Source organism: Ochlerotatus camptorhynchus, unplaced genomic scaffold (genome assembly GCF_037179485.1).
Source record: "Ochlerotatus camptorhynchus isolate MF236.1 unplaced genomic scaffold, CSIRO-AGI_Acam_v1.1 ptg000022l, whole genome shotgun sequence".
NCBI lineage: Eukaryota > Metazoa > Arthropoda > Insecta > Diptera > Culicidae > Ochlerotatus > Ochlerotatus camptorhynchus.
This window is the reverse complement of record NW_027040514.1, coordinates 856369-878145: the sequence shown is the minus strand read 5'-3', so window position 1 is coordinate 878145 and position 21777 is coordinate 856369. Positions and strand designations below refer to the sequence as shown.

The following is a 21777-nucleotide window of genomic DNA, read 5'->3' as shown; positions in this document are numbered from 1 at the left end:
CATCCGTCATTCACTCCCATGCAAGAGAACAGAACAGCTGATTGTGACAGTTCTCGACGTCAAAATCAGCAAATTCGCCGGGTACTTTGTTTACGGTTCTCGTTCTCGTCGCCAGTTTGTTTTCGTTCGTGTTGAATCAGTGTTTTCTGATGGAAAAATTGATAATTTGAAATTTCAATTGAATTTTGAGTAGCTGAAGCGAGACACATCACGGTAAGTAAACTAAAAGTGCCACGGTTCGATGAAGTATTTAAATAATATTCCTGTTGAAGGAAAATAGGTCAAAATTGGTTGTATTTAAATTTACTTCAGAGTGATATAGATGTTCCACAGAGATTCTGCCGGACAAACCCGGAGTCCGTAGTACAGTTGTAATCCGTTTTTAGCATGCTCTGATTTTGGCACATTTCACGTTTTACATCTAGCAGTAGACGTGACCGCAAAATTTGTCGATTCACTATCAAAAATTATTTAGGTATAATCGAGGGAATGTAGGAACGGCTTCTGCCCCCACCCGCCTCGAGTAGTTTACAGGTTTGGTAATACCTATAGCTACATGTATGAGTCAATTTTACATATAGCGCAGTGCTATCCATCGCAGATCGGATGTTTCTCCAGCCATCTTCAAGAGTAACTGCTACAAGCTGCTCTTCCGTTGTCAGTTCTACCACCGGTGGAAACTAACGATTTTTAATTGACTCACTACTTGACTAGCCTATTGGTTCCAAGCAAATCGGTTAACGTACCCGATTCTAGTCGAAATTCTAGTACTACAAGTTATATCTAGTACCTTCATTTCCTACAAAATTTCCGGAGACCACAGCCCTAACAGAAGTTAAAAGCTTTCTGGGGTTGAAAACGTTCATCGAAAAATTCATACATCACAGAGCAGACAAAACGAAATACTTGAGGGAACTGACGAAAGCAGAACAATTCTATTGGAACGACGATCTAGAAACGGAGTTCACGTAACTGAAGAACAAGGCATGGAAAGTATAGTCGCTATATTCATAGTCTGGCAGATAGAATCTCGGGAACCAATCGAGCAAATCACGACCAACAGCAGAAAAGAGCACTTCAGCTACCCTACAAACATTACATGTTGAATAAGAGCTTATTCAGGCAAAAATAAGCTTCTTCAGCTAAAAAATGGCTTATTCAGCTTTTGATCAACTCAAATTGTTTGTTGGGTATTGCGAACAAAACTTCGGAAACCCTTTTCTCGTGACTTACCCGCATAAACGCGAACCATAAATTGACCTTACCTAAAATGGTTAAAAATTGTTTATAATCCCTGCTAAACTTTAACTGAAATGGTTATGGAACTTTACATGAACCTTTAATGATAAAGTTTCAACCTTATGTATTATGGTTTTTTGGAACTGGACCTTACAAATAATGGGTTGTTAAGAACCATTACCGTTCCAAATTCTTGTTTTCTCCATACATTTTCGGAAAGAGAACTATATTAGGACCTTTTAACTTATGGTTTGAGAACTTTAATGGTAATGGTTATGGTAGTCAGTAAGGTCCACGAATGATTTTGTAACATCGATCAACTTTATGTGGAATATATCGCGAATTGGTTGACTGTAATTTACTGATTACCAATTCACGATATATTCCACGTAAAGTTGAGCGATACTCGTTAGCTGTCCAGAGCGACAATGGTCCGCCATTTCAGAGTGGAAGGTTTATCAAGACATGAAAGGAAAAAGGTGTTAAGATATGGAAATCAATTCCTTTGAGCGCCCAGTCTAATGGTACTGTCGAAAGACAGAATAAAGGGGTAAAAGACGCATTGGCTGCAGCAAGAATCGAGAAAGTTATCTGGAGATCGGCGTTGGACAGATACGTTCATATGCACAACAAGGTCAGACCATTGTCCCGACTGGGAGTTACCCCTTTCAAGTTATTAGTCGGATGGAAATACCGATGTACGTTCCCACATCTCTGGGAGACTCGTGAAATACTAGATCGCAATGATATACGAGAAAAAGATGCTCTTTCTAAGCTAGAAAGTAAACAGTATGCTGGCAATAAAAAAGGAGCAAAAGCATCCAACATTGTGGTTGATGATACCATAGAGGTAACTCTAAGACCAGAAGGTCCCGAAGAAACGAGCTCAACTTTTTGGCTCAGCTCTGGTACTATCTATATACTATACTATACTACTGGTACTTCATCTTATACACCGCTATCCATATAATATTGTGCCACTTCCTCCATTGTATTTCACATCCTTACTACCAAATGCTACTTTCGAACCTTCATTGTGGTATGTTAGATACGATAGCTCCGGATCGGACCATGCTAATGCCGTTGCCATCATATCTGATAAATTTGACTCGGGAGACATTTTTCTAGCAAGGTTTGGCCTGCCAAATTTATGGCGCTTGTGCATTCGCTCTCCAGCCTGCTCATCCACAAAATTCATAGTGCATGGCTAAAAAATAATAAATGATTAGTTTGATTTTTACAGCTTAGGTAGTTTACTTTACCAATTGATCGATATAATCTGCTAAATGTTTGTATTTGTGCAAAGAAGGTCGTAATGCTTTAATGAGCGTTAATGAGAGTTCCCCTCCAAAATACTTCTTTTTTTCCAATCGTTCGTACAGCAACTTCACCTTTTCAGCATTCAGTTTCCGTGACGAAAGCGCCAAATTGCTGATCAGTCTCAAATTTTGCATCATATTCCTACTAACATTCAAAATATCGGCAAATATGTCAGGCTCTGAAAGCAAACGGACGGGCAAGGTTGCCGTTATTGGAACTACCATTTTCTCCTGTTTTGGACAGTTAACCTGTACTTTGAAATGTTGTTCAAGGCAGTCTGCAATTCGTCTGGCTTCCAACTTCACTTCCGGGTGAGTGAGGGCAGGATGTCCTGGTACTGATTTTTTGGCTGCTGAGCGGATGGCCAACTTTATCGGTCAATCCAGATTATCCGGAGAACCAGAATACCACTATACCCCAAAATATAGTTTCCATATTAAATACGCTTTGATCTCTTGACTCTGAACAACAGAAAAAATCACAAGTTTCTAGGACATTTTTTATGATGTGGCCCAGGCTTGCTTCTACTCACTTGCCATAAAAAAAAATCTGAATTTGTAAATCATTAGATGTTATAATGATATTATGTCATTGTCAGACACAAGAAGAGGCTGAAAGGTAAGTATTTGACACATAAAACCAGTCAAATTCGCTTTCAGATAGCCACAATCAGCGATTTTACGACTCGCGAGCGCTCACTCTGAGTGAACGCTCACGAATAATAAAATTGCCGATTGTAACACTCTGGAATCGAAATTGACAGGTAGTATGTGTCAAACACTTGCCTTGCAACCTCTTCCTGTTTCTAACGAGGACAAAATATCATTATAACATGTAATGACTTAAAAATTCAGAAAATCAACTTTTTATAGCAAGTGAGTGGAAGCAACCCTGGATGTGGTCACTTGTTGCAGACGACCTCAGCAGGTATGAAAGCTTTGGTCAAACCAGCCAGCGCACAATTATTCTCCTGCCATTTTCCTTCCTTGACTCCTGAACTCCCGCACCCGCGTCTCCTAAATCTCACTAGCTTCTTCTTTCATCTCTTTTTCCACCCTTTTCTTTCATTTACTCACGATCTTCTCGTACATTCGTCTTGCTGGTTAGCCTCTGCACCCGAGCCTTCGTTTGGTCCGTATATCGTGGATGCTTCCACCGATGCGGACGCCTTACCCTGGCCAGGCGATAAACTGATCCACGCCGTATGTGATCCACCGCTTAATTTGAGGCTGTAAAAACAAAAGCCTCCTGTGTCGAAGGCTCTTGTTTGGCTCTTATGGCTCTCTCAATTCGCGGCGTGTGGGAGCTGATGCGCCTTATTTGGCCTCCGTCTCACCCGGATCGTGCTCGTTCTCGTTCGTCCGACTGATGGATTTGATGTTTTGCGGGGACTGATATTCGGATGTAATTCTTTTTTTTGCGTCGTGGGAAGCTTTCTGCTCTGCGACGTGGGAAGATGGCATCGCAGAATGTGCGGAATATCGTTACTCGGTAGTTTCCTTGACGAGGATGGGCCCACACCATCCTCGCTACGGTGCTTCCGTCATTCCGGCAAAATTATGCACCTCACGCGTTGAAAGCACTCTTCGTTGCACTGGTGGACTCTGTTTCTATACCGGTGTGTGATGGCGACAGTCGTGTGAGTGTGTTTTATTGTCACTTTGGCGGAAGCAAGGATTGTCATGTCTCACTTCAGCGGTGACGTTTGCCCAAGTGGCGTATCTTCTTTTTTCGTGCACACGTTTAAACGATTGTCCTCAAAGCTCATATATTTAACTAACTTCCATACATAACGCACTTTATCCATAGAGGTAACTCTAAGACCAGAAGGTTCCGAAGAAACGAGCTCAACTTTTTGGCTCAGCTCTGGTACTATCTTCGGTCCCAAGCTAATCGATTCACCCCTCGAAACTTAGGAGAATCCACAAGCCCCTCATTTTATCTGTCAAACTTTCATAGCGAATCAAAACAAAAATAGTGTAGTACTGGAATTTACACTAGAATGAGGTACGTTAGTCGATTTGCTTGGGACCAATAGGCTAGTCAAGTAGTGAGCCAATTTGAAACCGTCAGTTTCGTATTGATTGTTGCTTTATCGATCGTTCCGGATCCTCCTTTAGGCCAGTAGAGTTTCCCTGAGGGCGTATATGGTGTCTTTACACCATATATACTTACATACATACCAATCAGGCTAAGGCCTTGTTGTCCTCTGCTGTCCGAAGAAGTCGTCTCCACTCTACTCGATCCATGGCCACAGTTCGCCAGCCTCGTAGTCTGCGAAGGGTCCGCAGGTCACCTTCTACTTGGTCGATCCACCTTGCCCGCTGCGCGCCTCTTCTTCTTGTTCCTGTTGGGTCGCTTTCTAGAACCATTTTCACTGGGTCGTCGTGCGGCATTCTTACGACGTGCCCAGCCCACCGTAGTCGCCCAATTTTTGCAATGTGGACGATGGATGGTTCTCCCAGCAGCTGGTGCAATTCGTGGTTCATTCGCCTCCTCCACGTTCCGTCATCTATCTGCACTCCACCGCAGATGGTACGCAACACCTTCCGTTCGAAAACACCAAGGGCACGTTGGTCCTCCACGAGCATAGTCCAGGTCTCGTGGCCGTAAAGGACCACCGGTCTAATCAGCGTCTTGTAGACAGTCAACTTCGTGCGGCGGCGAATTTTATTCGACCGGAGCGTCCTCCGGAGTCCAAAGTAGGCCCGATTCCCTGCCATAATGCGTCTTTGAATTTCTCTGCTGGTATCATTTTCGGCGGTCACCAGTGAGCCCAAATACACGAACTCATCGACCACCTCGATTTCGTCACCGTCAATCTGAACTCGGGGTGGGAGGCTAACATTGTCTTCCCTAGAACCTCTTGCTTTCATGTATTTTGTCTTTGATGCGTTGATGGCAAGTCCAATCCGTCTAGCTTCAGCCTTCAGTCTGATGTACGTTTCCGCCATCATCTCAAAGTTCCGTGCCATAATGTCAATGTCATCGGCGAAACCAAGGAGCTGGATGGACTTCCTGAATATCGTGCCACTCGTGTCTATCCCAGCTCTTCTGATCACACCTTCTAACGCGATGTTGAACAGCAGACACGAAAGTCCATCACCCTGCCGTAACCCCCTTCGAGATTCAAAGGGACTCGATAGTGTCCCGAATACTCGAACAACGCACATCACTCGATCCATCGTCGCCTTGACCAATAGCGTCAGTTTATCCGGAAATCCGTACTCGTGCATAATCTGCCATAGCTGATCTCGATCGATTGTGTCGTATGCGGATTTGAAATCGATGAACAAATGATGTGTGGGCACGTTGTAGTCGCGGCATTTCTGCAGAACCTGCCGAATCGCGAAAATTTGGTCCGTGGTAGCGCGGGCACCCATGAATCCCGCCTGGTATTGCCGCACGAACTCTCTTGCATATGGTGACAGATGGCGGCATAGAATTTGGGAGAGTACCTTGTAGGCGGCGCTCAGCAGTGTGATCGCGCGGTAGTTGCAGCAATCCAACTTGTCGCCCTTTTTGTAGATTGGGCATACGACACCTTCCATCCACTCCTCCGGTAATATCTCCTCCTCCCAAATCTTGGCAATTACCCAGTGCAGCGTTCTAGCCAGTGCTTCACCACCGTATTTCAATAGCTCACTTGGTAGTTGATCTACACCAGTTGCTTTGTTGTTCTTCAGCCGACCGATCTCCTCCTAGACTTCTTGAAGATCAGGGGCCGGTAGCCTGTCGTCTTCTGCGCGTGCTCCAAGGTCTGTTGCCGTGCCGCCTTCGTTTTCTGCTGCTCCACCGTTGAGGTGCTCGTCATAGTACTGCTTCCATCTCTCAATCACCTCACACTCGTTCGTGAGAAGGTTACCGTCCAAGTCCTTGCACATATCGGCTTGCGGCACGTAACCTTTGCGCGAACTATTTAGCTTCTCGTAGAACTTCCGTGTGTCGTTTACGTGGTACAGATTTTCCATCGCCTCACGATCTCGGTCTTCCTGCTGACGCTTCTTCCTTCGGAGAACCGAGTTTTGTCTGTTCCGCGCTTGTCTGTATCGCTCCACATTCAATCTCGTGCGGTGTTGCAGCATTCTCGCCCGTGCTGCATTCTTCTCCTCTACTAACAGTTTGCATTCGCCGTCAAACCAGTCATTTCTTCGGTCCGGGATTGCAGTACCTAGTGCCGCTGCAGCAGTACTACCTATGGCTGAACGGATGACCCTCCAGCCATCTTCAAGAGAAGCTGCGCCAAGCTGCTCTTCCGTGGGTAGTGCAACTTCCAGCTGCTGCACGTAGTCCTGGGCAACTCCGGTGTCCCGTAGTTGCTCAATGTTGGGTCGTGGCGTTCGACTTCGACGTGTGTTATGCACCGTCGAGAGTTTTGAGCGCATGCATACTGCAACTAGGTAGTGGTCCGAATCTATGTTCGCACTGCGGTACGTGCGGATGTTGATAATGTCGGAGAAGAATTTCCCGTCGATTAGAACGTGATCGATTTGGTTTTCTGTGTGTTGGTCAGGTGATCTCCAGGTGGCTTTGTGGATATCCTTGCGGGAGAAAAAGGTACTTCGAACTACCATACCCCGGGAGGCTGCAAAGTTCACGCATCGTTGGCCGTTGTCGTTCGATACGGCATGCAGGCTGTTTGGCCCGATTGCCGGTCTATACATTGCCTCCCGTCCTACCATATATACTTAGTACTATCAATTTACAGTAATACACGTTAAGTAAAGTGTAAAATTATGTCGATAGATAGTCGACAGAGATAGAGTGGCAGGTTGATCCCGGCCTTCTATTTCGGTACGCAAAAGTCTCTTGTAGTCAATAAGACTACCACCAATCGATTCAGCAGAATTTTTCCTTTGAGAATATGTATAAAATATTGACTGAAACCGTTTGGCAGCCGAGATATTCAATTTAGTCGCGGTTTTGTAATTTTTTGCCCAGTGTGCAATGGCAGGTTGAGTCAGCGTTGCCAGATATACCGATTTATCGGTATTTATACCGATTTTCAAATTTGATACCGATATACAGATAAAGTTTCTCAGAATACCGATTTTTGCGATTTAATACCGATTTCTACCGATTTTTTATTAATAATCAAAATGATTACTGTCTGCGCGCACTGAATTGTCAGAGGAAACTATTGTTAGAGACTTTTATCTTCTTGAAAATTAAAATGTTTTGAGCCTGCTTGAAAAATGTCTTATGTTTGATACTCTTTCGTCTAATGCTTACATTTCCTCGCGTTTTTGGTTACCAAGGAGTCGAGAAACAGCTGATGGTTTATCCCAATAATTTCTAGAAATCGGGAAATACTTTTATTCAGTGAAAAAATAGGCCCATAGAAACGTTAATTTTTGAACATCCTGAAATCTCTTTAATCATCCCTTTGAAGTTTCTTCCAACTTTCCCTAGGAATTTTCGTTTACCTTACCCTGCCTTGTAAGCTTTTTTCCCGATTCCTTCCGGAAAGCTATTTCGACTTTCCTTTGAAGCTTCTTCTGGTTTCGCTCGAAAGGTTCTTCCGTCAGCTCCCGTCAGATTTTTTCAACTTCCTCGAGACATCAGAAATGCTTTCAGAGTTTCATTGCGGTTCCATTAGTTTCCGGAAAACTTCAGGAACTTTTCAGAAGTTCTGAAACTTCAGAATAGTTCGAACTTTTGGGTAGGTTCCGATATATTATAGACAGTTTCATTAACTTCTGTTCAAATCCGAGAACCCAGAACCCGCCCAGAGAACTCCAATGAACTTAAGTAAACTGAAATATTTTGGAAACTTCATAAGCCCAAAGAACTACAAAGAAATTTAATGATTTTCAGGATAGTTCCATTTGTTTCAGGAGAATTGAGATAACTTTAGAGAAGCTTTGAGAACATTAGGACACATAAATTCAAGGAAATTCCTGTACCTTTCAATGAGTTCCGGGAAACTCTGGCAATTTAAAAAAACTTCTGTAAAGTTCCGAGAGGTTCATGAAAATTTTGGAAATGTGAGGGAAGTTACATAAACATTAGAAAATTGTGAAAGCATTTAAGGGAAGCTCTGTGTTTTTTATCGGCAGTTTCGAGAACTTTAAAAAAAAAAACAAAAAAAAATCGGGAAGTTCAGAGAGCCCAGGAATCCATCTTCTCCTTGAAGTATCTTTCGACTGTTCCGTAAGCCTTCTGGCGTCCGACTTTTTCCAGAAGTTTCTTCCAATCTACCGTAGGAAGTTTGTCCCAGTGTCTCCTGGAAGTTTCTTCCGTCGTATCTATCGCGTTCCCCCAGAAGTTTCTTTCGTCTTCCTCTGGAAGTTTCTCCATAAGTCACTCTCCGTAGGTTTTTCCCGACTTATTGTAAGGTTTTTCCGAGCTTCTCCTAACTTCCCTTGGACATGCCTCCTCCGGCATTGGCTTCCGATTTCTAAACTTTTCTGGCTTCTGAATTTTTCCGAAAGTTTCTAAAAAGTTTTGCCAGAAGATTCTCAATATTTGTCTTGGAAGATCCTCATCGGATGTTTTTTCGACATCTTTTAGAACTTCCTTCAAACTTCCTCCACGAGATCTTTTTCATCCTTCCTCTAGAAGTTTGGTCGGTACCATTAAGAGACTAATTAAAATATTTCCCAGAAATTTCTTCCGACTTACATGGAAAGTACATTCTTCGATTTTAGTCCTAAAGTATGAAAAAAATTAAAATTAATTAAAATACTGAATACCGATGAATACCGATTTTTTAATTATTTGATACCGATAATCATGAAAACAATCTGGCAATGCTGGGTTGAGTACAATTAGAGGTTATTAAACTTGATCAAGTCGAACAGTGAGGATAGTCCACAGTATACCGGCAGTTGTCTTGCTACAAGTGAGTGGTAGTTCCATATCATCATCATCATCATCATCAACAGTTGCCGGCGCCGGTGGTGTAGTGGTAAGCGTGACTGCTTTCTCACCCCAATGGGTCTGGGTTCAATCCCAGCCGAGGACGGTGGGATTTTTCTGAGGCATAAAAATCTCTGGTCACGTCTTCCTTCGGAAGGGAAGTAAAACCATTGGTCCCGGCCCAATGGGTGCGATATCCTACGCAGGTGTGGAGGCTGCCTTCCTGTACATTCGATTGCCGTCCATGGATGGCAATCGATGTCCGTCGGTGATTGGCACTAGATTGCGGTCTCTGTTCCGACGTTAAATACAGGAAAGAAGATCATAAACAGTCTTCCGAATTCTGATGCCACTTGCAGTTACTTGTAACCTTGTAACGAATGTTTTCCACGAAGCTTAAGTTGGTACAGATTCGTATAACAAGCTCCAAAGAACCTCCGCTGTAATGACTTCCGAATTTACTTTGCTTTCCTGGAAGCGTTTCACTCTTCGCGTGCAAATAGGTGCACTGGTAACATTGTAATATGCAGTGCTGCCAAGAACTATGAAGGATAATGAATGTAAATTATATTCCAACAGCTTCTTGGTAAAGGCCGTTCTCGCTACTACTGGCAGAAACAACTGCTGTGAAAATCAAAATCATATATTTTTCCCTTCAAGGAAACGGTTTTTGGGAGAAATATATACAATCGCACTACAAAACCACTCACCTGATTAACCTGAGCTCACTGCAACTTCTCTACCCATTCCAGGCCATGATCACCCACCTGCGCCACGTGAGGCGCTTCTGCAGCAAATCTTCCTCCCTGGACCCGGGCATCCGAATCTACTCCTGTCGAACTCGGGAAAAGGTCCCCCTGCAACTGCCATCTGCCTGCTGGGTCACATCCTTCTACACCTGCGGTCCAACGGTGTACGATTCGGCTCACATCGGTCACGCCAGCTGCTACGTCCGGTTGGACATCGTCCAACGCATTTTAAAAGACCACTTTCGGATGAACCTTGTGACCGCCATGAACATTACCGACATCGACGATAAAATCATCAAGCGAGCCAACGAATCCGGTCAACCCTGGATGGATGTTGCCCGCCATTACGAGCAGGAATTCTGGAGCGATCTGAAACGACTGAACGTTCGATCTCCGGATGTAAAACTACGAGTTACGGATCACATTCCCGCCATCACTGCATTCATACAAAGACTGCTATCCAGTGGCTTTGCGTACAAGTCTTCGGACGGCTCCGTCTACTTTGAAACTACCAAGTACCCCCAATACGGCAAGCTCCAGAACATCCCCATGGATCAGGAATCTCCAGCAGAAGGTAAAAAGAATGCCGCTGATTTCGCCCTCTGGAAGGCAGTAAAACCGGGCGAACCATCGTGGGAGTCAAGCTTCGGCCCCGGTAGACCGGGATGGCACATCGAGTGTTCGACACTGGCATCGCAGATCTTCGGCCGCCAGCTTGATTTCCACGCTGGAGGTCTGGATCTGCGGTTTCCTCACCACGAAAACGAAGAAGCGCAGAGCTGTTGCTACCACCAGGTCCAAGACTGGGTGCGATACTGGATCCATACCGGGCAGTTGCATCTGGAAGGTCAAACGCACAAGATGTCCAAATCGTTGAAGAATACAGTCAGCATCGGTGAGTTGATGGAAAAGTTTTCCGCGGATGAGTTCCGGATGCTTTGTCTGCTGTCGCACTATCGAAGTGCGATAGAATTTGGCGACGAGTCCACGACGGTGGCGACTAACGTTTTGAAAAAGTTCCGTTCGTTTTTCGATGACTCCAGAGCGTACGTCGGAGGGGTGAAGCCGGTGGCTTGTATCGATGCGAGCTTGATACGGGCAAAGGTTCAGGAAGTTGATGGGAAAATTGAAGGATTTCTCCGGAACGACTTCAACACTGCCAGTGTCGTGACAAGTTTGGGCGATCTGGCGTCGGTTGTGAACAAATCAATCAACCAAAGATCTACCGGGTCGATCGAGGCATCGGAAAGTGGAACCGTTCAGGCGGCGAGCAACTACATTCGTAGCAAACTGGCGCTGTTTGGATTGCAGGAATTTGCCGATGAGGGAGTTGCGAGAGCGGACGCGTCTGACGATGGCTCGACTGAGGAGGGGGTTATCGATGGTATGGTTCAAATTAGAACATCCATTCGGAAGCAGGCGATGGAGAGTAAGGATCGCCGACTGTTTGCCGTGTGTGATCAGATTCGGGATCGGCTGAAGGAGTTGAATGTGGAGGTTAAGGACCATGGGAAGACTTCCTCGTGGAACTATGTTAAGCGATGATTTTAGGTCACTGTGCGAAAGTTAGAGAAATGCATTTGAAAAGTTACCGAGTTGGAGGCTTGTTATTGACGTAGATGTATCACAATCCAATGCGATTTTTTTAATATAACGCGGTCGGGTACTTTCGGTGGTAGAACGTACACTCGCACTTATTGAACGTTGCCTCCTGTAAGCCATGCATAGCTCCACTACCTTTCCATAAGTACCTTATAATGGGAAATTGAATCTTCCGAGTCTCCTGCGAAATCCTATAAGTTAGTTGCACCAAAACAGCATTTCCAGCTAGTGCGTATTCTTCGCGTCACCAAAGTTTTGCTCTGCACTGTGAATGCAAATCTTGAAAAGGATTTCTCTAGTTTTCTACCGCACACCAGCGTGTTACTCAATCAATGGTTATTTTATTTATGAGAATGAATTGCAAATTCTATGCAAGAATTAAGTAATGGAGAGCACGTTCGGAACGATAAGTCTACCTTTGAGAGTTCTACTATACTTACTTATACTACTCACGATTACTTGAGTTTATCTTCGATATCTTTCAAACGACATTTGACCTCCGGTGCAGCGTCCTTCTGCAGCAGTGCCGTAATCTGCTCGAAGGTCTGCCGAACCATCGCAAGTTCCGTCCCATTGGCCGGTTCCTTTGCCTTGAGCTTGTTGATCAGAATCAGCATGATGTTCAGGGCTTCCTTCTTCAGTCCAGTGTGCGGGATTCCTGTTCAAATTCAAAACAAACTCCTCATCAAAGCTGTCAACGTATAAACGAGTCCTAAAATTACCTGCCACATCCACGATCGCCGACAGCACAGTCTTACAGATGTTCTCCAAAATCTCGCCACCATCCTCGTCGACCTTGGCCTTCTTCTCCTTGTTTTCCTCCACCACCTGAACATCGCCCTGCTTCCTCAGCAGATGTAACCTCTCCAGGAACCGTCCCAACGCTTGCAGCAAGCAAATCTGCACCTGCCGGGTGTTTAGCTTCAAACACTGCACGCATTTCTCCACAAACATCACCTGATAGCGCTTCTGGGTCTCGATCGAGTGCTCTGGCCAGGCCTTGCCCAGCGTTTCGCAGACCGTCTCCTTCAAATTGACAAAGATCATCATCTGTTTGTTCTTTTCATCGGACGAAACGACCTCCTTGTCGTCCTTGTCGCCATCGGAGAGGTCCTGCTTGTCGAGCAAATGCCAAACCATGTTGTACACCTCTTCGAAGCGATCCTCCTTCAACTCGTCCAGGATATTTCCCAGCGATTTCAGGGTATGCATCCGGTAGACCGGTTCTTCCTTGCGGCACTCCTTCATGACGGCATCAATGATCTGAACGTAGTGGTTTGTGTCTTTCTTCAGGTTCTTGCACAAGCTAGCCAAGGCTTGCAGCAGCTTCTCCTTGCCCTGGAAGGTTCTCCCGGACACGTTGGCCAGAATCAGGTCGATCAACTTCAGTCGCACCGAATCGTCCAGGTTGGTATTGAGCTTCGTAGCCAGCGTGTTGATGGCATTTCCAGCCTGAGCTTTCAGCAACCACGAGGGATCGTTCAGTCTGCTTTCCAAGATCTGCAGGATCGCATCCAGATTCATCCTCAAACCGGCATCTCCGGTGTTGATATCGTGCCACAATTCCTGCCACAACTCGATCGTGGATTTGTTGTCTTCGGTGACCTCCTCGTGCATGGCAAAGAACATCAACGGCAAGATGTTCGATGAGTAGTCCTTCAAGACCTCCTGGTGGCGCTTGTTGATCGCTTGGATCGTCAGCGGTACCGCTCGGTTGGATTGCTGCTCAAAGTACAATTCTTGCAACTTCGCGAACAATCGAACGATCGACTGTTCTTTAGCCGTACCGATGAGGTGTCCAATCGCCGAGGCGAAATACTTCCGGACCGTTGCATTCCGATCGGATAGTCCCGTGAAACACGATCCCAAATACTTTCCGGTCAGTGGCTGCATTTGCGAACCCATCTGGATGCTTATCAAGCACACAAAGTGCGCACCGGCAACCTTCGTTCCCAAATTGACACCAGTCCTCATGACATCTAGCACCGCCGGAGTCATCTTCTCCAAAGTAGCATAGTCGATGTGACGAATGCACTTGGACAACGTCTCCATGGTGTAGTGCTGCTTGGCAGCTTCCGCCCTCATAGAATCTACCACCTCTTGAGTTCCCGACTGGCCGGCCATCATCGTCGACAGATAGGACAATTTTGCAGAATCTAACTCTCCTGTAGCTTGCAACAAGCACGGTACCAAGCTGTTCAAATGCGGCAAAATCAACGACCCAGCCGAATCGATCAAATCCGACAGGGTCTTGATGCTCAGCTTCCTAATCTCCGCCACCGTATTTGTAACTCCAGTCTCCAAAAACATCGGAATTATCGAACTGGCCACGTTCAGTCCCGACTTGCTGTGATCACTTGACGCCGCAACAACGCACACCTTACTCAACGCGCTAGCCGTTCCCTCAGCCGCCATGCGAGTCCCCTCGTGGATGTCATCCATCACCCTGAACAGCTGACTCCACAAGAAGGCCAGTTCCGGTTCCGGAACGGTCTTATCATCCACATCCATCTTCTCATCGCCACCGTCGATCTTCTTTAAATCATCCGAACGCAGCTTCAATCCGGCATTGCGCTTGATCAGATCCCGAACCGCTAGGCAGCAAGCGATACGGGTCCGCCACTCCGACGAAGTCAAGTTCTTGCTAACGTCGTCCAAAATATCCCAATAGTACGCCTCCACCGTGGCCTTGGAATCGCTGACCACCGAGTCCCAGATGCTGATCATCGAGTTCTGGATCTTCGGCGTCGGGTCGTACTTGTAGCGGAACAGCCGCGGGACGATCTTGCCCAGGTAGGGTTCCATCTTGAGTTTGGCCGTCTTGGAGATCGACTGCAGCCCGAAGGCGGCACCCAGCTTGCTGTTCCAGGTGGCGTTGTGATTGGCCAGCTGCATGAACTGGTAGATCATCTCCGGTTGGTTCAGATCCGATGCCAGACTGCAGAGTTCCTTGTAGGTCGTTAGGTTACCACTGTCCGGGGGGGAAGGGAGAGAAAGTTAGTGAGAGAGGTGTTGAGGTTATGTGGTTTGGGTGAATTTGAGGAATATTGAGAAATCTTGAGAAATTTTTAAAACATAGCCTATCATAACTTGGAGCTTTGCAAAGTACCGTGGATGAACTTTGAGTGGAGATTCTGATGACTTCTTACATAACCTTGCAAGTCTTGCGGGAACGGAGCACAAGTTCTACGGAACAAATATGGAGAACTTCAAGCAATGATCTTCCGACGCTGGTTGGGGAATGATGTAGAGAATTCGAGGCCACTGACTAACCCAGGCTCAAATCAAATTAAACATGTCAACTCACCCGGAGGGAGCCTTTCCCAGGACACCTTCCTCGAACAGCTTCGTATCTTCGGCCACCTTCTGCACCTGCCTTCGACCGCCCACCAGTTGATCCAGCAGCAGATTGGACAGCTCCTCCTGGCCGTCGTTGGTCGAAAGCGAAAACACAATTCCCAAACCCCGGGACGCCACATCCTGGACCAGTTCTGTATGAAACACCCCGATTAAAAATCATCTCTCAATTGTCAAACCAAAATAATGCAAGATTTACCGTTATCCTCCGACAGCAAATCCGTCAGCGCCAGCTGCAAAACCTGCCGATTGTCTTCGATCGGCGACCGCTTGGAGCAGTTCTTCACAATTGCCAGCAGCCAAATGGCGCACGCCTGCTTCAGGTAAGCATGCGGTTCGTTCACCTTCCGGACCAGCTCGATCAGGAACCAGGTCAACGTTTCGTCACTTACGTTCCCCTGGGAATCCTGATCCGCCTGTCGGTCCCCGCTGGACAGACCTTGCAAGGTGTAAACCAATGCCTGCCCCATGGCGATGTGCAACGCCGGATCCTTGGTCATCTTGAGCAACCCGAGGAAACCTTCCAGCAGTCGTTTGGCGAAGAATTCCACATCGCCTACGGCCAGATAACCCAGGCAGTGGGCAACGTCCTCGCGGATTTTAGCCTTGGTATGACCGCTCTGGAGCAGGGTCATGAGTGCCTTGAAGAGCGACGTTTTGGTGGGGCAGTCCGAGTCGGTTTCCATTTTGTTTGCTGTGGCTTCCGCAGGGAGAGGGAGTGGAGAGGTGGAGCCAATCAGGCTGAGACTTTTTATGGAGGCAGATTGGAGGAGGGATTGTTGGTCGTTGAGCAGGGAGATCAGAAGGGAGACGAGGTCTTTGTAGACTTGCCAGTGCTGGAGTTCCGGAGTGAGGAGGAGTTTTCGGTGGATGGCGTTCGCTGCGGCCAGGATCGAGCCGTGGCGGTTTTCGAGGGATTTGTTGGCGAGCGCGAGAAGGTCCTTAATTTGGGATTCGAGTTCCGATTCGTCACTGTTGTAGGCCAGCAGGATTCCGTAGACCTTGGCTATTAGGACTCGCGTGGGTTCGGAAATTTCCTTGAGTGATAAGCCGAGGGTGTTCAGGAGGTCTTTGTTCTCCTTGGCTAGCACTTCCGGAACGCCGTTGACCAGATCGTAGAGGCATGTCAGTTCGGTGATTCCCTTCCGGACGATGATCAGCCTTCGGATGAGGTCGTTGTACTTGTGAATGACCGCTTCGTTACTGGATTCGGCGACAAAGTGCTTGAGGAAGCCTGTCAGCTTGATCATTTCCTTGTCGTCATTGGGATGGGTATTGACCCCGGCGTTGAATAACAAACAGATCCTCAGATAGTCCAGCACTTCGATGTAGGTACCGAAGTTGTACGGAAGCTTGATCTTTCCGTAGCCAGGACGATCCATGATAGTGGCAATCTTTCGCTCAGATTTCAACGCAACGTATTCGACCATATCGCGGAAACAGGGCAGAACGATCTTTCTGGGTTCGTTGGTAGCGGAAAATGGATTCTTTGCCTCGCTTACCGAGGAATCTTCTTCATAGTCTTCAACAGAGATGATCGAGCCGTAGTTGATGTGGTCCTTCTTGGAAACCCCGTACAAATAGGTCGTCATCATTTCGCGCAGCTGGGCACTCTCGCCACAAATGATCAGCAGCAGATACCTCGAGGGAACGTAATAGTCCGGGAAGCAGGTTGTCAAAAACACCGATGCTACGTTCTGCACGATCGTCAATTTAGATTCTGCCTTCTCGCCCAGCAGCCCCAGTAGGAGAATCTGATTCGAGTTCGGAACGAACCTACCGTTGGCCGTCATGACGTGATCCTTGCCGTCTTTGGGCAGTTCAGCTTCAACGGGAACGCCTTTGGGCTGCTTCCGCCAATCTAACGCTTGAGCCAGAGCCACGAGGGCTTCGCGAATCGAAGAATGCAACTCCGCGGGAGATTGCGAAAGATGGTCAAAGTAGGAAGCCACCAGCTGAACATCCTGATTGACCGTCGTCGGGCAGACGATCGCTAGCTGAGCCATGGCATTGTAGGCAGCATTCTGAACTTCGCTTACCTCTTCCGATGATGTACCGATGAGCTTGGAGATTCCCGTTAGCAGCACTTTGGACAACTTGTTGATCAGTTCCGGTTGACCACTGAAAAAAAATGTTTGCGCTCATTCGCGTGAAATGTACAAAATAGACAACCACTCACTTGGTGATCAACTTTTCCGCAAACTGCAAGGCAAGAACCTTGCACTTCTGGTTGGTATTCTCCCCAAAAAGTGCCTCAAAGATGACCTGGATGCCCTTCGCCGTAATTATGCCATTTCCTCGGCACTTGAGCAAATGCTGAAACAGCTTCTGCCGGACCCGGGTGCTCACGGGACTAGTTTTGCGATCCGGAATCTTCGAACCATTTCCCGAGAACAAAGTATAAAGCGGAGCCGATAGTTTTGGATCCGTCCAATCAAGCGATCTGCAAAACAAATTGAACATTAAATTATAAATCTAAGCTTTCAATTGCAATCCATTTAAAACTAACGAGCAAATCTTATTCAACTCGACGATCGCCGGCGTTGCCACCGAGAACCGCGTATCCGCCGATGCCACAATCAAATGGGCCAACATTTCCGTTTCGGGGAAAATCCCCGCACAGAGAAATCTCACTATTCCCTTCTTCAGCTGTTCCAACTCTTCCGCCTTCAGTTGCTCGGTCGTAACCCGCTTGAAAGAGTAGCTACTCATCCCCGGTGGTACTTCGCCATCCTGGGTTGTTCCGTACGGCAGCAGCAGGACATCCATCAAAATCGACAGCAGCTGCTGTTTGGTGTGCGGCTTTCCAGACAGTCCCAACAATTCCGAACGATTTTCCGGATTTTCCGGTATTTTGATCTCACCCAAAAGGGGAAGAACCAGCATCAAGATCCTGCAAGATACCAGATTCCAATCAAATCGACGTCAAAAAGCCCCAATCGATCAAAACCGTACTTATCCTGATGCGGCTGCGGTTTCCCTTCCAAGCAGTTCATTAGCTGGGGAGCCAACTCGGTCTGTTCCTCCACCGTCAAGCGAGGGAAACCCATCGTGACGTAGATGATTGCAAAATTCTAAAAAGAAAACCTAAAATCAACCACCCAAATCCAGGCATAAAGCAAAAACCTCACAATCAAAAACGTCGAACTGGACTGCTGGTACTGCTGCAGCAAGGGCCCCAGCGGCAGCTGGATCTGATTCCTCGACTTCAATCGCTTGTTGATGTGCGTTAGGATTTCCATCACCTTCTTGCGGACCGCTTCCGAGGGGGAGGTGATCTTGATCAGCACCGGCGTCAGAAACTTGGTCACCGTGTTTTGCAGCTGTTCGTCCGTATCGGCACATCCAAGCCGAAGCAGGACACGCTCCAAAAGTTCTGCAATTAATTATAACAATAGAAAGGCATTTATTCCCAGAGAACAGAGCAAAGTGCAGTGTCATTGGAGTGATGCAAAATTTCATCACCGAAATTTTCGTCCCAATTCAAGTCACTCACCTAATTCCTCTTGCGGACTCGATGCCATTGTCGATCAGTTTCTATTAGCGCACAATTTCCCAAGAAACAATAGGCAAAGTTTTCCGGAAAATTGCGAAAATTACGGCACTTTTTATACAATCGTCACAGAAAATATTTTGTTTTCACTGCATACTGTACAAACGTCAACCGTCGAAGCAAACACGACAGCTTGCATGGGCGTGCTACGAAAGGAAGGGGCTTCCCGGTGTCCGCTTCGCCCAGCGAAAACATCAACAAATCGACAAGGGGTGATGCGCCAGTAGCATTTCAGATTTCAGAGGACATATTCTCGGAAATATTTCAACATTTCAGGACAATATGCTCCTGCTGAATCTGCCTCGGAATCTGCCCCAATATTTTTTGAAATTTTAAATTTATCAGCAATACAGCCTATAATCAACAATCAATACGAAACTAACGATTTTATCGATTAGCTTTGGACCGAAGATAGTACCAGAGCTCTTCGGGACCTTCTGGTCTTAGAGTTACCTCTATGCTATAATCACAGATGATGATAATGTTGACAGCCTGCATATAAAATTCATGAAAATTAGCGTTAAATCATAATTTTCATCAAGCCTGTGTAAAATCCTTCCAATATAACATTCGAATTGAAGAAGAAAACGTTTTTACGATCAGACTGATGTGCATCTTTGACTTTTCCAGTTGAACTTTCATAAGATATATTCATTTCATTTCGCGGCTCCATCACTGCTGCATCGTAAATATGATGTAAACAGAAGTAAATTGCTCAATTACTCAAAATAAAGATGATTTGTAATCTTGTTATCACTTTGAAGACCATCTAGCACCATTTTATAGTATGGTGCGTGTTGAGTAAAGCAAGTTCCGTTGCGATTTCCGTCGAAAATTGTGAGCACAGACAAACAGACGTAACTCTTTGAAAAACTTGTTCTTGAAAACATAGTATCTCAAAACATATAACCTCAGTAACGACATCTATCTGGCTTCTCGCGGAAAACAAGCTTGCTCGCTAACTCGTAAACAATATTGCATAAAATTTCTATAGAATATATAGAAACGTCAAAGTGATCCGATGCCAGCGCTGCGGCGAGTAGTTCGCGGAACTGATAATATTCAAATCAACCGTTAAATGCATGAACGATGATACACAATGAAGAGATACGTCTGTTTGTCTGTGTTGTGAGTATCAATATGTTTGCTTAGAAAAGGCCAAAATGAACATTTATTGAATATTGGCGTCCTATACAACCAATTCTCCATTACCACCAGCATGATACAACCTTTTCTAAGTAAATTAACTTAATTTCCACTTTCATCTTAGTGGAAATCGCACATATTCACCATTTTCCGAAAAATGCAGCTGCGCAGGAGGTAACCTCTCGCTGTGGGTGCAAACTTGTTATGCATTATTTTCCATTAATTAAATTAGTTTTTTTTTATTATTAGCAATTAGTTTTCAAACACGTTTTCTTACACGATTCAAGCAAAAGTTTCCACGGGAAATTATTAGTTTTTCTTTATGGACCGATTTGCCCCAAAAATCGTCTGTCTTACTTGGAAAATTTGGAAACTATCCTCCTTCTAGTAGTTTTCACTTCGAAATGTAGGAGGCGAAAGCTTGGAAAAGTTTCACTGCAAGACGCCAATCAATTAATCATGTTTTGTTGTTTTTGACATCCTCCACATCCAGAGGGCCAGTCACTTTCGAATGTATGGGAATGGTAGGAAACTATTTGGAAATGCATTGAAATTTTCAGTTTTTATTCATTATCGTCTTTATGGGCAGTTTTAGATGCACAAAAATTGCACGAGTACATTACTATGGTGGTAAGGTAAACACTCGTTTATTTGTTTCCTTCTATGAAATCATGTTTAGTCCCAAATCGTGGATTTTCTGATATTCTCCATACTGTAAAAATGATTTTCCTACCACTGAAGGGGCGACATCTCTCGGATCTTCAGTATAGCTACTACTTAAATCATATCGCGAAACTGCACCAGTGCATGCGACACCTAGGTTTGAAATCCAAAACCACAAAAGTGATGATGTACTAAAAAATATTCCATACGATTTGACAGCTAGCAAAACGTCATTATCATTTTCACATCATTTCCATCTGCTGGCCGACCACAACGTAGATTCATCAATTAATCATGTTTTGTTGTTTTTGTCATCATCCACATCCAGAGGGCCAGTCACTTTCGAATGTATGGGAATGGTAGGAAACCATTTCGAAATGCATGAAAATTTTCAGTTTTTATTCATTATCGTTGTTGGAAATCACCTTGAACCCCTCGCACTACATCCCTGGAATGGTCATCGTCTCTACGTACAGTCCACTATTCTTTGTGTCGTTGGCTACAACTGCACTATATCCAGGACAGATAGGCAGGAGCTCGTTGTTTACGGTGTGGTCATCTCAGCAACATCTACCAAACACACATAGGCTATGTGGTGGTGAGTTACGATCGGCCTGCGGGAGAGGATAATCGTCCGTTATCTCTTATCGAGATCGTGGCCGAGAGATCGATCTGTTCATCGGAGCGGGATCGAACTTACGAACCCCAAATACATCGAACGGCAGCTCAACCTGATCGTCGCTGGGAGATGAAGCTAGTGGCTATCAATTCGCCGGTGAAAACGGTTCGATCGAGGAACCATATATAGTTTTACACTTATGATTAGGATTAAGTAGTAATAAATAGATGTTAAAGTAATCGTAAATAAATGTGTTTCGCGTAATGTGTTTCAAGTAATGTGTACCTTAACTGTACGACGCGTGTGAAGAAAGGCCTGATCATTAAGCCCGTCATCCCTATGGAGCCATAAAGGTTGGTGAAACCTAAACTTCATGTCGGCAGAGCTATCGGATCCGACATTTGGTCCTTCGAACCGGATCGGGGGAACCGGTTCGGTGAGGTTTGGAGAAATCTACACGGCGCAGTATCTTCACAATTGGGCTTCGTTCATGGCGACATTCTGCATTCCTGCTGCCTAGGTTGGCGCCACTACCCTGAGAACAAAGGTTCAGCCATTGCGCATCTCGATCGATTATCTCAACCCAAAAGATTCAGCCATTGCACGCATTGATCGACTCTCGCCTTTACAATCGCGCCATTTGGACTTTTCGGACTGGGCTTCAGCGC

General features: G+C 45.8%; 2 protein-coding genes across 2 annotated transcripts in view; one reads left to right on the top strand and one right to left on the bottom strand.

The window, feature by feature from the left end:
• The window catches only part of LOC135705289 (proteasome-associated protein ECM29 homolog), a 125673-nt gene extending 106919 nt beyond the window's left edge, over positions 1–18754 (bottom strand). The window contains exons 1-9 of the mRNA XM_065226928.1: positions 18625–18754; positions 18260–18504; positions 18084–18202; positions 17638–18021; positions 17308–17571; positions 15328–17249; positions 15079–15262; positions 12494–14742; positions 12212–12429 (exon numbers count right to left, since the gene is read on the bottom strand). Coding sequence (XP_065083000.1) covers positions 12227–12429; positions 12494–14742; positions 15079–15262; positions 15328–17249; positions 17308–17571; positions 17638–18021; positions 18084–18202; positions 18260–18504; positions 18625–18652 — 5598 coding nt within the window. The 5' untranslated portion in view covers positions 18653–18754 and the 3' untranslated portion in view covers positions 12212–12226. The remainder of the gene's footprint in view (positions 1–12211; positions 12430–12493; positions 14743–15078; positions 15263–15327; positions 17250–17307; positions 17572–17637; positions 18022–18083; positions 18203–18259; positions 18505–18624) is intronic.
• CysRS-m (cysteine--tRNA ligase-like protein, mitochondrial) lies at positions 119–11755 on the top strand. Its single transcript, XM_065225635.1, has 2 exons — positions 119–213; positions 10173–11755. Exon 2 carries the CDS (start codon positions 10176–10178, stop codon positions 11712–11714), a length of 1539 nt encoding a protein of 512 aa, XP_065081707.1. The 5' UTR covers positions 119–213; positions 10173–10175; the 3' UTR covers positions 11715–11755.
• Positions 18755–21777: the final 3023 nt, after the last annotated feature.

Coding starts and splice junctions, on each gene's coding strand:
- CysRS-m (XM_065225635.1), top strand. CDS start 10,176: ATGATCACCCACCTGCGCCACGTGAGGCGCTTCTGCAGCAAATCTTCC.